The 16,710-nt window shown below is 37.9% G+C and overlaps 1 protein-coding gene across 3 annotated transcripts in view; it reads right to left on the bottom strand.

Annotated features, from left to right (window-relative positions):
* TTBK2 (tau tubulin kinase 2) overlaps nucleotides 1-16,710 on the bottom strand; it is a 145,662-nt gene that overhangs the window by 20,158 nt on the left and 108,794 nt on the right. For all 3 annotated transcript variants that reach the window (XM_089907330.1, XM_022587320.2, XM_089907329.1), the window contains 4 exons: nucleotides 14,525-14,682; nucleotides 6,451-6,667; nucleotides 3,060-3,271; nucleotides 690-1,278 (listed from right to left, as the gene is read on the bottom strand). In XM_089907330.1, coding sequence (XP_089763456.1) covers nucleotides 690-1,278; nucleotides 3,060-3,271; nucleotides 6,451-6,667; nucleotides 14,525-14,682 — 1,176 coding nt within the window. The remainder of the gene's footprint in view (nucleotides 1-689; nucleotides 1,279-3,059; nucleotides 3,272-6,450; nucleotides 6,668-14,524; nucleotides 14,683-16,710) is intronic.

The raw sequence follows: 16,710 nt of genomic DNA, 5'->3' as shown, positions 1-16,710 counted from the left end.
TTCCTTTGCAGAAGGCCTGTATCACAATTGCCTTCAGCTGCCTGTTAAGATGCAGATTCCTGGGCTCTCACTCTCCCAAACCTACTGAAGCAGAAGTTCTGGAAGTGAGGCTGGGACTCTATTTTATAAACAACAGACATTAAGCTTGGAAAACTACTATCAAAATAAAAATTAAATGTGAAAAAAATAGTTGGAAAACTACTGTTTAAAAGGAACATAAAATATGACAAATTTCTGGGTGACGGTTATGAAGGAGAAAGGAAACAAAAAGAATGATACTAGCAATGGTGTACAGTATAAAGTACAAACCATGAATGGTTAAATACATGCCATCCTCACTACATTTATAATGTAGAGTTCAAAAACCTCTAGAATTACAAATTTTTAAAAAGTCATATTATATATACACATGCAGATAGACAGCTCTTGTGGTCTAATTATAAATGTTATTATGAAATTAGGTCATAATGACATTTCATGTATTAGGTTGCTATCCTGATAAAAAAGTCTCATTTCTTGAGAAATTTCACATTGGAAGACGGACTACAGAACTTAGTCCAGACATCATTCCCTACACCCATGTGCCAAACTTAGGCCTCTGCAGAAGAATCTTAGTTGATCAACTATTAGTCCTTTCTTAATAGCACCTTGAGTAGATGACAGAAAAATGACAGGAGCAAATCACTTACTGCTGTAAGGGGTCCTTCTGCTTGTGCCTCCATTGGACTTGTGAGTGTCACTGCAATAAATTGACTAGCAGCTCCAGCCTGGAGTTCCAGCCTATCTGCATATTGTTCTGAAGCAGCAGTGGCAGGGCACTTCCCAGAAACTGCTAAGATCACACCTGAGGTTTCCTTCTTTAAATGATCATTTTCTGCCCAAGGACCCAATCGGAGCTTTTCATCTTGAGGCGATTCCTCTAGGACTTGAAGGACTTCGGGTTCCTCATCGGAAGGGCTTCCAGTTGTTTTATGGCCTAAAGCCTCATTTGTCCTAAAATCCCGAAGGTCCTGTTCCTTATCCACAATCACCCATTCTTTGGAGTCAACCTCCTGCTTGCAGGAGCTTAGGTTAACGGCTACAAATCCATTGCTGCCACCACCATCTGCCTGCTCAGGGGTGTTGGCAGAGGCAGGCTTGGAAGCATCTGGAAGATACTCTTCATCATAGTGCCAGATGTGGTCAGTACGGGACACAGCAGGAACACAAGGCTTATGAAGCAGAGCAGGGAGAACAGATTCCTTTCCTTCACTGGAATCTTTCTGCATTTTCTCCAAGCTTAAGAAAATGAACACAAGTTACTTAACTGTCCTAGGGAGAATACTTATTATATAGCCTATAAGTTCTATAAAGAACTAATATTTACCCACAGATGAGAAAAAAACAATATGGATAAAGCATAAGGAACATTTCACAGGTGGATAACACTCTGCTCCACCTGTCATAATCCTGTTTCGGAAGATGGAGCCCGTAGGAGGAAGATGTCTCTCCTGCTGCTGGGCAGGAAAGAAGCCTAACCAGGTTAACCAGGGTGACTTGTGTGATCCAGTTCACCTTTGCTTTGCCAATTCAATCACACTGCCCTCTGCTCTCTGCTCTGAGGGACTGAGGGACAACTTACCCAAGGGGCTTTTGCCTCAGCAGAGGCCCTACAAAAGGAAATGAGGAAGCTAATACACATCAGGCAAATGCTTTCTGCATTTGTTTTGTCTTCAGAGAGGTATATAAATGCATACTCATTCAAGTAAACTACTCCAAAGGGCTAAGCAATAGTGTGACTGGTGGTATTTGGCTGCACTGGCTTCTGAGAACTGCTCTCACCTGCAGGGAAGCAGTTTAAGCAATACACTTGTTCCTCTCCTGAAGTTTGTAATTAGGTGCTTCACTTCCTTCAACTGTTCCCTATTCATTCTAGGCTCTGGCTTGAGTTCATTTTCTTGGAGTACTTCTGTTCTCTGTCTCATCTCTCAGCTCTTCCCTCAGCATGGACTCTCTTTTTAGTTACATTCTTTTGTTAGACTAATTTTTTCCCAAACTAAGCTTTTATCCCTATCACACTTTTATTTTTATTCCCAATCTCATGCACAACTGAAAATGTTTAAACACTGCCCCAGTCCATCCTTTTGATCATATCAACGTGTAGACACAAGCTTACATCACATAGCTGTGAGACTGAATGAGTACCATATGAAGAATACACAGCTATGAAGTACTGTTTAAAATGGAAGCTAGACTGGACAAGGCCAGAAGTGGCTGAATTATCTTCAGACACAGTAACTATTATGTTAGTTAAATACATGGTCCTTCTAACTTCGTATTTCTTTGCCAATAGTAGCCACTGGGGATGTACAATTGAAGGATGTGACTATTATTAAGGTCACTCAGGTCTTAATATTACTAAAGCCTTCTATAATTCATAAATATATCCCAAGTTCTTTTTAAAGTTTCAGTCTTTTGTTATCAAAATTGGAGATAAGGGGCCTTAGAACTGTGAACTACAAACAGTCGTTACCTATGTATAGCTCTCTAAAGTTCCACCTTTCCTTCTTTCTAGGTAGAATGATAAATATTCATGTCTCTTCTTCCTACAGCATTTACTCATAGAAGGCCTTCATTAAACTGAATTCAACTGCCTATCACTTGTATATAAATTACTTTTTCCCCTACTTCATGTACTCTTCCTTCTTCTTGCCTAATACCATATTTTTCATGCCCTCTCTTACAATGCATCTTCTCCATTCCAATAAAAGAGATCATCTTCCAAACAAAATCACTTCAAAGTGTTCATTTAATTCATACCTAGTCTTATGAAGTTTCCAGCTCCCACAGCCAAAGGCTATATGTTATAGAACTTGTAATAATATCAGAAGGCAAGTCACATTAAGCATGAGGATGTTAACTAAAAACATGGATAAAGATGATGACAGCTTAATCAAATCAGTGCTACAAAAATGCAAAAACTCCTTATCTGAAAAACTTTACATAATAGAAAGTAATAATATCAATAGTGTTTTAGTTGCTTTAAAAAAAAAAAAAGAAAAAGAAAAACTATTTTATACCAAGTCTCAAGAAACTTGTCAGTATCTGGCTTTGGCTCCAGCACCAAACGTTTTTCCAGCTCAAAGCTGTGGATGGAACGTAACTTTCGCACCAATGGAACATCTCTGTCTGGCTGAGTAATCTCTGAGCGGACACGAATTGGTGAACCGAGGCTTGGAGCATTCAGAATACCATTTGCTTGACCATGGCTGTTCTCCTCTTCAGTAGCAGCCTAGCAAAACATAAAAGGAAACCATGAAAAACATTCTAGTCACTATAAACGATAGGAATCATTGAAGTCTTTCAAGATAATATAAGCAAATGATCGGGATTTTGTTTCAGAAGATTAGGATATTTTGGCTAGTGTGATTCATTACACACTTGTCTATTAACCCTTTATTAAATAAGTTTTCTAAATTTATTCTCAGTTTCAGTATTTTTAGTGTTTTATATTTTGGTGCAAAGATAAACAGACTGAAAACATTTAACAACCTTGGCTTTTTGTATTATGTCTAACTAAATGCTTGCAGGACCTTATTCCACTAAACCAAAATTAAACCTGGAGAGGACATTCTCTTTGAGACATAAATGGTCTCACAAGAGGTAGGAGAGGTCGCCAAGCCTGAATACTCCCTGTCTCAGTTCCTCTCTAAAAACCAACCAAACAACAACAACAAGAAAACTAGTGCTAGAACAATAAGCAGCTGGATAGAGCAGAAGGAGGCTGAGAATGAGGCAGCCCAGAGGGGTGGAGGTGCCTAAGGACAGAGGATACAGTAGCACGATTACCAGGGAAATTAAGCTTTACACCAGCAGTAGGGAGAGAGAGGAAGTCTGAATGTCTATTCTGATTAAAGACCCTCAAGAATGCCCAGCTGGTCTTAAACTGGGGGTGCTCTCTGGCTACCAGGAGAAGCAGAAGACAATCTTCTCCGAAGGAAGGTTTCCCCAACCCCCAATTTAGGCCTACAGGACTCCCATGAATTATTAATTAATGAGTAAAACACTAAAGGTAGTCAAACATATAAGAAGGCATGCCACCATGACCAAGAGTCAGCAGAAATGATAATAATAATTTAAAAAGAAGTTTGTAACTCCCAAAGACTTCAGGTATCAAACTTGTCCAGATACAGCATATAGAACAGCTATGCATAAAATGTTTAAATATATAAAGGTCAACAAAGGATTACTTGGAATTAACTGATGAATTTAATATAAATATTCAATTAAGTTGTTAAACAGCAAATTAGCCATAAAAGGCCAAAGTTATTAATTCATGAATAAGAAGACATGGCAAAAGAAATTACCTAGAATGAAGCACAGCAAGATAAGAAGAAAAATATAAAAAATGATATTAAGAGATGACAGAATAAAAAGATCTAATATATGTTTACTTAATTGGTGTCCCTGAGAGAACAGAAAGCATGAAGAGGTGACAATATTTAGGTAGAGAACAGCTGTGCATTTCCCAGAACTGATTAAAAAAAGAGATATGTGTATGCCTAGACATGTCATAGTTAAAGTGCAGAACACCAAAGACAAAGAGAAAAGCTAAAAAGTAGCTGGGGGAATGGTCATCTACCAAAAGAAAGAAAGAAAAAACAGTAGACTTCTGAACACTAATAATTGAAGACAGAAGAAAAATAACTGTCAATCAAAAACTTTGAAGGCAGCAGAAACTATTTTTAAAGAATAAGGCTGGGGGCTTCCCTGGTGGCGCAGTGGTTGAGAGTCCGCCTGCCGATGCAGGGGACACGGGTTCGTGCCCCGGTCTGGGAAGATCCCACATGCCGCGGAGCAGCTGGGCCCGTGAGCCATGGCCGCTGAGCCTGCGCGTCCGGAGCCTGTGCTCCGCAACGGGAGAGGCCACAACAGTGAGAGGCCCGCGTACCGCAAAAAAAAAAAAAAAAAAAGAATAAGGCTGAAATAAATACATTTACAGCTAGGTAAAAATTGAAAGAGTCCTCTATCACAAGACCTCAACCAAAGAAACTTCTAAAGGGAATATTTCAGGAAGAAAAACGATTGAGTCGGGGACTTCCAAAATTGCAAGGAAATGGTAAACATCTATGAAAATTCCATATAAACATTACTTGTATAAAAGAATACCACTAATAATCTAATTTACATAATTTTTTAAAAGGAAGAAATTAAAAAATAGAAAAGAATTAAATGTAGATTAAATAGTGATAACGTGAAAGAAAACTAAAGTCACTAAGACCTATGTCAAGTGCCACTTCACTCTGTCACATACACAAACACCCATATGGGCTGACAACTGAGAATGTCACTAGAGAATTTTTACTAAGAACAGTTTGCTCCTGGTGTTTACTATAAAGGTGTTTGCTCCTGGTGTTTACTACAAAAATCTGACACTGACTTCCTGACTACTTTTCACTACTTATTCCTGATTACTACTAGTCCAGATAGTGCTAACCAACAACCAGACCACAGGGCAGCATATCATATCTATGCAGAGAATGTTCCTACAAATGACTCCCATTACTGAAAGTATATACTGTTAATTTTTAAAAATTATATAGTTTAAAAATAGAGTATATATTGTCCAAAGATAGGCCAAGCTCCTCAGACGCTGTCACAGAAGATTCTTTTCAAGATACATTTCCCATTCACAAAGCAGGACTAGCCAAGTTTCTATCAATCATGTTAACACATATGAGCCGGGAGTCTCATTTTACACCTATAAATTTAACCTCCTTCCCAACTAAATAATTATAAAAACACAGGAAGTACCAAAAACTAACTGATTTGTAATTCATTGCCCCTCCATCCCATTAATCATCACCTTCCATGACAATGGAAATGACAGGAAACAGTAAGATCAAAGAGAAATTTGGGGATAATCTACCCAAAGACTAATGAAATCATTTAATTCAGAAGTCTATACTTCTCCCCATACTTACAAGTGGACCTGTTTACAATCCTAATGAAGAAAAAATCATGTTATTCAACATCTACTTTGTCAGCTCATGACCAGTTTGATGCTTTCCACTTCTAACCCTCATTTCCCTGCCTCCATTTGAGATAGTTTTCAGAATGAACACTCAGCTCCATTGGTCTACACTATGGAAGGAAGGTCCTTCTACTTGGAAGGACCATTAACTTCTGTTCTATAGATGTCTCTTCTTTTAGACTCCGTGTCTGGTTATTTTTTTAAAACTACCTTCATCTTTTCCACAAAATACAAGATGAAGATTAATTTTTGGTGTCCATACCTGAGCATTACGAGCAAAATTAGACAAAAATATTGCAATTACAAATATATAAATAACTAGCAATACAATGTTCTACTTCTCATTCAAAACTGAGAATCATGATACTTTGCTACACCAGTAGGAGAAAAATAATAAGACACTGAGAGATATCACTTCCTATGCAAGAAATACACACCTTACAAATCCCAAGCTTTATCTTATTCCTGTTGGTATCCATCTCTTCCCAGACATCCTTCTCCTGGGGACGAGGGTGTCCCAGAGATCCAGGCAATTTATCTGGTGACACACCAACAGGGATGCCATTCTCTCCATCACTAAGCTGTTCATCTGGAAACACCTCATCCGTATTTTCTCGAAGCAAGTCTCCTGGGATGGGAGTGGCATTGGCAATTCTGAAAATGAGGAATGAAAATAAGGCAGAACTTAAAAACACCAGAATCAAAAATTACTATGGGGGCTTCCCTGGTGGCGCAGTGGTTGAGAGTCTGCCTGCTAATGCAGGGGACACGGGTTCGTGCCCCGGTCCGGGAAGATCCCACATGCCGCGGAGCGGCTCGGCCCATGAGCCATGGCCGCTGAGCCTGTGCGTCTGGAGCCTGTGCTCCGCAACAGGAGAGGCCACAATAGTGAGAGGCCCGCGTATCGCAAAAAAAAAAAAAAAAATTACTATGGGACTATCCTACATTCTGTTTCTGGATTTAAATGATGACGTCTATACATAATTAAGAAAGTAAAACAAAACAAAAAGCCTCAGAAACTTAGGGCATGCCAATTCTACAAACTAAAAATGCATTTTTTTTTGGCCGCACTGTGTGGCATGCGGGATCTTAGTTCCCCAACCTGGGACTGAACCCGTGCCCCCTGCACTGGGAGCACAGTCTTAACCACTAGACCACCAGGGAAGTCCCTAAAACTGCATTTTTGTTTTGTTTTTTATTTTATTTTTTTAACATCTTTATTGGAGTATAATTGCTTTACAATGGTGTGTTAGTTTCTGCTTTATAACAAGGTGAATCAGTTATACATATACATATATCCCCATATCTCCTCTCTCTTGCGTCTCCCTCCCACCCTCCCTATCCCACCCCTCTAGGTGGTCACAAAGCACCGAGCTGATCTCCCTGTGCTATGTGGCTGCTTCCCACTAGCTATCTAGTTTTAAAACTGCATTTTGATCAACAGAATTTTCAAGCTGATTTAAAAATACAAATTCTGATATAACTCCCTAATTTAACAATCACTTTAAAAGTTAGAAACCTTTCATTTATTTTGCAAGGATTCTTTGTGTATTTTAATATTTTCTATTCTTTACCCATTTTTCTTAGAGAATAACAAAAACTATAAACAGAAAAATGTTAAGTGTCATAATGATATAAGCAGGTATCAGGTCAATCAGTTTTGTTTTATTTTTTAACTAGTGTGCAATATGCATTTGCTTTTTCATTTACAGACTTTTTACTAAGTACCTACTACATGTAAGGCCCTAGGGACATAAAAAGAAGAAAGGAAATTCTTGCCCTCTAGGGGAAACTAGAAATTCTGCAATTATACAGTTCATATGGTCCTGTATAAACTGATTATCAACAAATAGAAAATATTAATTGGCACTTGTCTATATGTTCTTTCAAAGCAATTTCATGTCCTATTTACATAGTTGGTCGCCTCTCCCTTAGACTTCTGGCCCATGAGGGGCTTTTCTAGTTCTCAGCTATCACTCACTAAGTGATCAGGCCCCTGCTGGCTCTAATGTTCTGTAACTAGTATGTTCTACTCTACATACTAGTTGTTGGTTTTTTTAAAAAAATATTGCTGACTGAACACAACATTCAGCACACAGTGAAACCTTTTCTTAGTGTTATCTGCACTGTCTAAAGGCAGAAAAAAACGCCTTCAGTAGATTATACTGACACATACAATTATTATGAGTGGGAAAACAGACATCTTCTCAGTGTACCACTCTAAGGGCAATGGTTACACCCTGGCCCAGGTGTCATAAATATGTCATGATTTAGAACCTGCTGCATAAAAAAATTAAATTAAATTAAAAAAAAAAGAACATGATTTTTCAGGGACTTGTTCCACCTGATGTGATGACCTTCACTACCACCACTCTCAATGTTAAACTGGAAAAGCACTGATAATGGCTCCCAGGGAAAAACCATACAGCCTTGTAAAGTACTCCCTGTAGTTCTGACACCGGGATACAGTGGAAAGGTAGTTTGACCCAAAATAGTTCAAATGAAAGGATTTATTATAAAAGTAATTAAAGTTCAGAAATAGACTACTTAAAAGATATATTTTTCAGATATAAGTTCAATATAATTTGTTTATTGACATAAGGAATTATAATGGACACTAACCTACATGTGCTATGTGGTAATCCAAACGTTTACTGAAAGAATTCCCTCTATTCCTGAGAAAAGGGAATGGCAAAGGAGGAATATTTGAATTCAGGAAGCTCAACCTACTAGCTCCACATTTTTTCCCCCATTTTAATTACTCAATGTTCTTCCAAATCCTTTTTTCCCTAGCCTAGCTACGATTCTGCTTCTTTCCAACTACCCCAATTCCTTGGCATTTCCTCCTTCCATCTCTCAGGAAACAAACCACACCTCCACCTATGAAACTGCCTCTATTTTTATTCTATCCTAGTTTCCCCCTTATATCGTGTGCTTCAGTGTTAAGAGCACACACTTCAAGGAATATTTCCATCTTCTCCACACAGGCTACCTCCCACATGACTCAGGTTCCTCTCAGCATTTATTCCACCAGTTTTATTCCTTGCTTAATTATTATTTTCTTCCTTCTCCTGTAACTCTGATCCAAATCTGGAGTTTGAGATATGGAAAGAAAGCATTCTTGCCCAAGACAATTATATTATGTTCAGGAATAAGTATGATAAGAAAGATATATGTGAGAGTATTATTAGCACACGGCCTGTGTTTGTAGGCAAGGTATAAATTACAGAAGCAGATTAAAGGAAAAAATTAAGAAGATATATGGAAGAACTGGACAGATGTCAAGAGAAGTCATAAGATTGGACACCCTTTTCATATGCCCGTCCCCATAATCTAAGGTAGGGGTCGGCAAGTTAGGGCCTGTGAGCCAAATCTGGCCTGTTCACCTATTTTTGTAAATACTGTGTATGACACACAGGCATGCTCATTCATTTACATACTGCCTATGTCTGCTTTAGCACTACAGTGGCAGCAGTAGTGGTGACAGACAGCAGAGCCCACAAATATTTATCTGGCTCTTAGTGAACGATAAGGCTTGCTAACTCCTGATCTAAAGCATCCTCTTACCTTTTCCTGAACTTACTTTCTCCCTCTATTAAGAACTAAGAGTTGTAGGACATAAATTATCATTTTTTCTCTTTAACACTGATTCTCTAGGGCTTTCCAGGTATTCTACCATATCATCTGCAAAAAGAGATAACTCAGAGGTCAGCAAACTTTTTCTAAAGGCTCAGAGAGCGAATGGTAGGCTTGTGGGCCTAATACTTTGCAGGCAAGATGGATGCTAAAATTAGTAGGCAAATGTATGAAAAAACAAGTTCATTCGAATAGTCTCAAAGTATCTTCTCACAAGATAATTATTACTTACAAAGGGAAAAATAGTAACTTTATATAAAGTGGAAAACCTAACACCACCTTAACCAGATTACCAACATTAATATAATCAGTAATAAGACATCTTGATATATCTCCTTATTCAATGCCATCGATTTTCCTCTTATCTTGGCTTTAAATGTATACCACAGATTCTTTTTTTTTTTAAGAACTTTTTAAAAAAATTAATTAATTTATTTTTGGCTGTGTTGGGTGTTCGTTGCTGTGCGCGGTGCAATGGGGGTTACTAGTTGTGGCGAGTGGGGGCTACTCTTTGTAGCAGTGCACGGGCTTCTCACTGCAGTGGCTTCTTTTGTTGCTGAGCACCGGCTCTAGGTGCACGGGCTTCAGTAGTTGTGGCACATGGGCTCAGTAGTTGTGGCTCGCGGGCTCTAGAGTGCAGGCTCGGGAGTTGCGGCACACGGGCTTAGTTGCTCCGTGACATGTGGGATCTACCCGGACCAGGGATCAAGCTCATATCCCCTGCAATGGCAGGTGGATTCTTAACCACTGCACCACCAGGGAAGTCCCTATACCACAGATTCTGATATGTAGTGTTTTAATTATCATTATTTTTCCTATAGCTTCACTTTGTATTTTCCCTTTCACCCAAGAGTAGTTTAATTGGAGGTTTTTAAGTTTCCAGGTGGAAGGGTCTTTGACATTTTTGTTTTTGTTAGCAATTTCTAGTTCTATTACAGTGTGATCAGACAGTGTAATATTTCTGCTTTACAGAACAATTTATATGTTTTCTTGGTGACCTGATAACTGATCAATTTTTATAAATGTCCCAGGGGTACTTGAGCAGAAGGTGTAACCTCTATCATCAGGGTGTAGATATTGAAAAATATGCCTAAGATCTACCTTATTGATTGTGTTGTTTGTCTTCTATTTCTTATTCTTTGTTCACTTGAATTCAGTCTTGAACTGAGTTGTATATTAAAATCTCCAATTACTAGTGTGTTTCTTTGTCTCCTTTAATCTCTCATAGTTGTTGCTTCCTAAAGGTGACTGTTGTGATTCTGGTGACTAAATATTAATAAATACTATGTCCCACTTGTGAACTGTGACACTTAACATTAAAAAGTACCCTTCCATCTCTGTAACTTTTAAAGCTTTATTTTGGCTTGAATTCTACATTGTCTGATATCAGGATTGTTATTCTCTTCTGACTGTTTCCATTTTTCTGGTTTATCTTTGTCCATCCCTTTCTGAAACATGTTTTTTTAGGTATATCTCTTGTATACAGCATATGTATACAGCTATATAAACCAAACTAAAAATCTTTTTCTTTTAATAGATGTCCCCATTCATATTTATTGCTATGACTGACATGTTTGGTCTTAACTCTGTCATAGTATTTTATAATTATGGGTATTTTGTCATATTTGCTATATTTCTTTCTCTACAAGATGAGTATTCTTTGTACTTTAATTTATAAACTTTTAAGAATATATATTTTAGAAGGTTTGCCTTTTTGTTCTAATGGTCACCTTTGGACATTTACCTTTTTAAATGCTCTTAGTCCCCTGTTTCCTTATTTAACCTTTTGCTATTGAGTTTCTCAGTTTTAATTGGTATTGTTTTGTTTTTCTTCTTCGGGGACTCTAACAATATGAATGCTATTCCTTCTCGGCCTTCCATTGGCACTACTTTCTCTCTAGCCCTTTTAAATGATTTCTTTATTTTCATTCTCTTGGGGCTTTTTTCCCCCTGACCTTATTCAATGCCCTTTATTAAACTTTCATTTGCGTCTACTGTCCTTTGCGCATCTTGTGATTTATTCAATTGTGAGATATCTTTTTCTTCCATTTCTTTCCTGAGTTCAACGAACTATCATTTCATTGTTTCCTCCCTCTTTTCCTTTTCTTTCTTCTCTCCCTCCCCACACCACACTCACTCTATTTCTTAGTTTTCAAATTTCTGATCCAAGGTGGTTATCCATATCTTCAATGCATGAACATATTCAGTTCCATTTGGGGTTCTGTCTTATAATTTTCTTCTTCATAGTTGTTTATTCCTGACAGGAAATTTCCTTAGTAAATATGTATTAGATTTTCTTGAGTTTTTGAAATAACACTTTATGGATATTTAAAATATTTTTCTTGTTCATTTTTGTGGCATTGGAATGTTTTACAGGATTCACAGATTAACTGGTGCCCTCCTCTGTCAGTATAGCAAAGTCCAAACACTTTAGTGGATTTTTATTTGGTCAGAGGAGATATTGTGTATCTTCTGATTTTATAGTTCTCTTTTCTTATAGGTAATTAAATTTTATTTCTCCTTTTTCCCCTCTGTAATTATTCATTTATTGCCTTTCAGCTCCAAATTCATCCTTATTGCCTATTCTGTGAAAGTGGATCTGTGCCCTTTAACTCTTTTCCTTTGCCAGCTGGCATGGGAGCTTTGTCAGTAGAGGGCACTGGAGAGACCCTGCGGGAGGAAAGGGTTTTGCTTTGGGTTCCACTGTGCAGCTTGTCAAGCTTCTCCAGCATGTGTGGCTTTCCCTGTGCCTGTCTCCTGCAGTACACAGACAGCAGCAACCAATATCTTCCCAGAGCAATGCCTACTACCCATAAGTTTTGTAGCAGAGTGTCTCTAGTAAGACACTTCCAGTAAATCGTTTTCTCTGGCACTCCAGAGGGCAAATTTCCATCAAGTTCCAGAGGGCACATATTTCAGCAAATTCTACCAGTATGGCATTAGAGCAGCTTCCCTGCCATTCAATGAGTGAGGACATACACTCACCAACAAGGTCAGTACTCAGCCCTGGGGTGGGGACTGAGGGAGCTTTTCCTTGGATGCTTAATTCAGCCCTAGGAGTAGGAGCTGCACTTTATATTTGCTATTCCTGTATTCTTTACGGTTCTGTCTACTTTTTCAATCCCACATTATTCCAATTTTGTGTTATAGGTAATAATTCTTTGTATCATCTTTCCCTGTTCAAATTACTATGTAGTTTCTCTCTCCTGGTTGGACCCAAACAGATATGTGCTTTTTTCCTTCACCATTCAACTGACAAAGGGTATTTCTCCCTTTTTGTCTTTTTTCTTCCTCAGAAGCTACATGTTTTGAATCATGAATATTTTTATCTCCCTGTAGTTTATTATCTGATCTACCTGGATACTTTTTAGTATTTTCATTCTTTGGATGGATTTAGTCTTTCTGATGTTCGTTTTAAATCAACCTTAAGTCCCAGGGCTAACTTTCCTCTTCCCACAGTTTTTATTGATCTGCCTTCAGTAAGCTTCGTGGCAGGGCTGGGTGAGGCAGGAGCATAAGAGATATTACAGAAGGCCTTGGGGTTTTGTTTTTTTCTCTTTTTACTTACAGTTAGTTTGATTTGGGCATCCTTTGTCTTCAAATTATGCTGAGGACATAGCTTTTATGTAGTTTTATTTTTCCTTTCTTATTATTCTATCTTATTTTAGGAAAAAACTTTGGGATATGGGAACTTAAAATCTATTCATTGACTTCAGCTACCCTGAAGTGCTATCACCTGGATTTTTGCAAATGTGAGATTTATTTCTAACAACAATCAAAGGAGAAGGAGGACAAAAGCATTTAAGCAAGAATCAAAATTTCTACATAGGCTCCAGCTCTGTCACTAATCTTTATCTAAAGTTGGATGATTCACTCAGAGTTAGAATTATTTCCTCATTTGTAAAATGGGGTGGCTGGAATAGTGCAGTGAGTCCCAAACTAAGATAAGCATGAGAAACATCTGATGCATATGGACTTCTGTGCCATACCCCTAGACATTCTGATTCAGTAGGTCTGGGGTGAGTCCTACAAATGGGTATTTTAAACAAACATCTGTGGTGATTCTACTATAGCTAGTCAAGGTCTCACATTTAAGAATTCTTAGACTAACTAATCAGGGATATCATCTCCAGTTATATGAGTCCATGTAAGCTTTTCTGATTCAATAAGTTCTAGTGATCTCATCTCAATGTAAAAACAAAGCAATGGATTAGTGATAAAGTGTTCCAATTAACTCATTGTATGATGATTTTTCCCTATTTACTTTTTCTTTTAAACCAACTAGAGCAGGGAAAAAAAAGGGGGGGTCAGAAAAAAAGACCCCCCCCCGAAATAGAAAAACAACAAACAAAAGCAACTGTATTTAATGTATATACAGGAAAAAAAAATTCAAAAAACAAACAAAAAAACCCCCCAAGAAGATGGAAATACACTAACCTCTTCCTAATACACCCCGAAAATTAATCACTTTCATAAGAGGAGTAGCTGCACGTTTTGTTCCCACTAAACTTAAGCACAGTGTAGCCAGAAATAATTGTGGCTTGTTCTTGTTCCGGGGTCCCATCTATTCTTTAGTAGTAAATGCAACAAATGCCCCTTCTCATTTTGGAGAAAATCTACTGTACATCTGACATTAACGAGTAACACAAGCTCTAAGCTGCCATTTCACGGTATAATCTTTAAGTACTTTCTAAGAAAAGTAAATCCAAACAAAGGCATATATAAGAGCAATGTTAATTCAAGGAAACCCATAGGCATCCCTATGTCTTAGCATTGGTCATCTGAGGGAACCTGGATGGCATAAAAGACATTTCTGCTAATATTGATACAACACATCTAGGAAAGACACTGACGAACCACCTGTTTAGGACATACCCAATTGCCGCAGGGGTCAAGCGGGTGTGCAGCTGAGGAGTGGTAGAAGTAGTGGTGGTGGTGAGGGAGCCATCAGTTCCAGTCTTCTCCCAGTCGAAAGGGTCACTCTCAATTACTCCAAAGGTCTTGATGCTGTTGTCAAACACGGATGCAAGAAGCTAAACCACGAAAGGAAAAAACTAGAGTAAGCCAACAGTAAACATAATCACTTTATTCTATAAGAGACAGCACCTCAGACTCTTAAATTAGTTTAGTAGTATGACTTTTTTAAAAAGCCTGATGATACAAATAGGGGAATTTGAATAAGGATTATATATGGATGATGATATTCAATTAATACTGATTTTTCTCAGTTGAGATACTGGTTTTTAGTTATGTAGGATAATGTATTTTTTCTTGGAAGATAAATAATGAAGCGTCATACTTAAAACCTACTTTCTAATGGTTTGGCAAAAGGAAATGTGTATTGTATGTGTATGTGTGCATTCAGTTTCAACCATGTGATCACTTTTTTGTGTGTGTCAAAAAGGGGCATATATGGTTCAACTTAAATAAGTGACCGGGTTAACAGGTGGTATATCTAGGTTAAGAGGCATATAAAAGTTCATTGTGCTGCCTTAGAATTTTTTTGTGGGTTTGAAAAATTCTTAAACTGTGTGTGTGTGTGCACAGGAATTATCAAAAAGAAATCTGCTCTATTATTTTATTTATATTATATATTATTCCATTTTTGTCTTTAAATTCCAAAAGTCTAATGTAATATTGAGAAAAATCTCATAAAGACCTTCATGTTTGACAGTATGCAACATTTTCAATTTTATGATTAAAATTGGATTAATATCTCATCATTTCTCTTACTCTGTTAGTATCCTATCCTCAGAGATTCATCTTGTACATTTCCTGCCCCAGACCTGAAATCAGCACTTCTTCACTGGAGGATTTTTTACAAAGGTCTGTTTTAAGCTTTAAAGAGATTACTCTGGCTAAGAAGTGGAGAACAGATGCCATAAATAGGAGGGGGATGAGGGTGCTAGGAAGAGATGACCATTTAGCAGGCTACTGTCAACTGAGCCAGCATGGTAACAGTGGAGGTGATAAGAAGTGGTAGGATTTGGACATAATTTGTAGAGCCAACAGAACTTACTGAGAGATTAGATGAAAGCTGTGAAAGTAAAGAAAGAATAAAAGAGTAATTTATATTTCTGTCCCAAGCCACTGGGTAAATGGTGGTGCCATTTACTGAGATGGAAAGCAGTGAATGTGAGGATTGGGATATTGAAAGTTTTATGGTGTTTAGGGAGGAATAGCGAATATAGATACAAATTTGAGAGTCATCAGCATATTGATATTAATGGGTATTATTTAAAGCCATATGACTAGATGATATCATCTAAGGAGAGTGGGTAACAAGGGCTAAGGCTTAGGGCACTCCAACATTTAGATGGAAAGAAGAGATGGACTCAGCAGAAAAACAAAACAAAACAAGGAGTGGCCAGTGAGGTAGGAAACAGGTGTGTGGTGTTCTAGATACCAAGTGAAGAAACCGCCTCAACAAGGAGATGGTCAAATGCTATCAATTATAAACTTATAGTTAGTTTTGATTATTTGATTTCACCCAGACTGTAAGCTCCACGAGGCTGGTACGTGTCTGATCTTGCTCATCACTGTATCTAACCAAAGCCTTATGTCTAAGAATGCCATATTGTGATTTATATGAAATAAATATTTGGTCATTTAGAGGATCAAAAATACATTTCTCATATATATTTGGTCTTTGTCCACAGTTCCTGACTCACAGCTCCCAAAACCCTTGAAATTTTCTGAGAGATAAGAGCAGTGGGAGCATTTTTTGTTATAGTATTTGATCTCTACTCCTCAGTTCCTGAAATCACTTCAGAGCCATAAAGGTGAAATGGGTGTCTTGTTATTCATAACAAACCCCTTTCTACCACAACTGGGTTTATGTTAATAAGGTGACTTTTGGAAAGCACCTAAGGATGGAGGCTGGTCACCAGAGGAACCAACCATGTGATTAGAGGGTTGGAACTTTCAGTCCCACACCCCTGGCCTCCAGGGGAGGGAAGAGGGGTTGGAGGTTGAATCAATTACCAGTGGTCAATGATTTAATCAATCATTCCTATATAATGAAGGCTCCATAAAAACCCAAAAGGATGGGCTTCAGAGAG

The sequence above is a fragment of the Delphinapterus leucas genome, chromosome 2 (genome assembly GCF_059928025.1).
Source record: "Delphinapterus leucas isolate spDelLeu-1000000601 "Yukka" chromosome 2, BTC_Dleu_Yukka2, whole genome shotgun sequence".
In the NCBI taxonomy this organism is placed as follows: Eukaryota; Metazoa; Chordata; class Mammalia; order Artiodactyla; family Monodontidae; genus Delphinapterus; species Delphinapterus leucas.
This window is presented reverse-complemented; position numbering and strand designations above follow the sequence as displayed.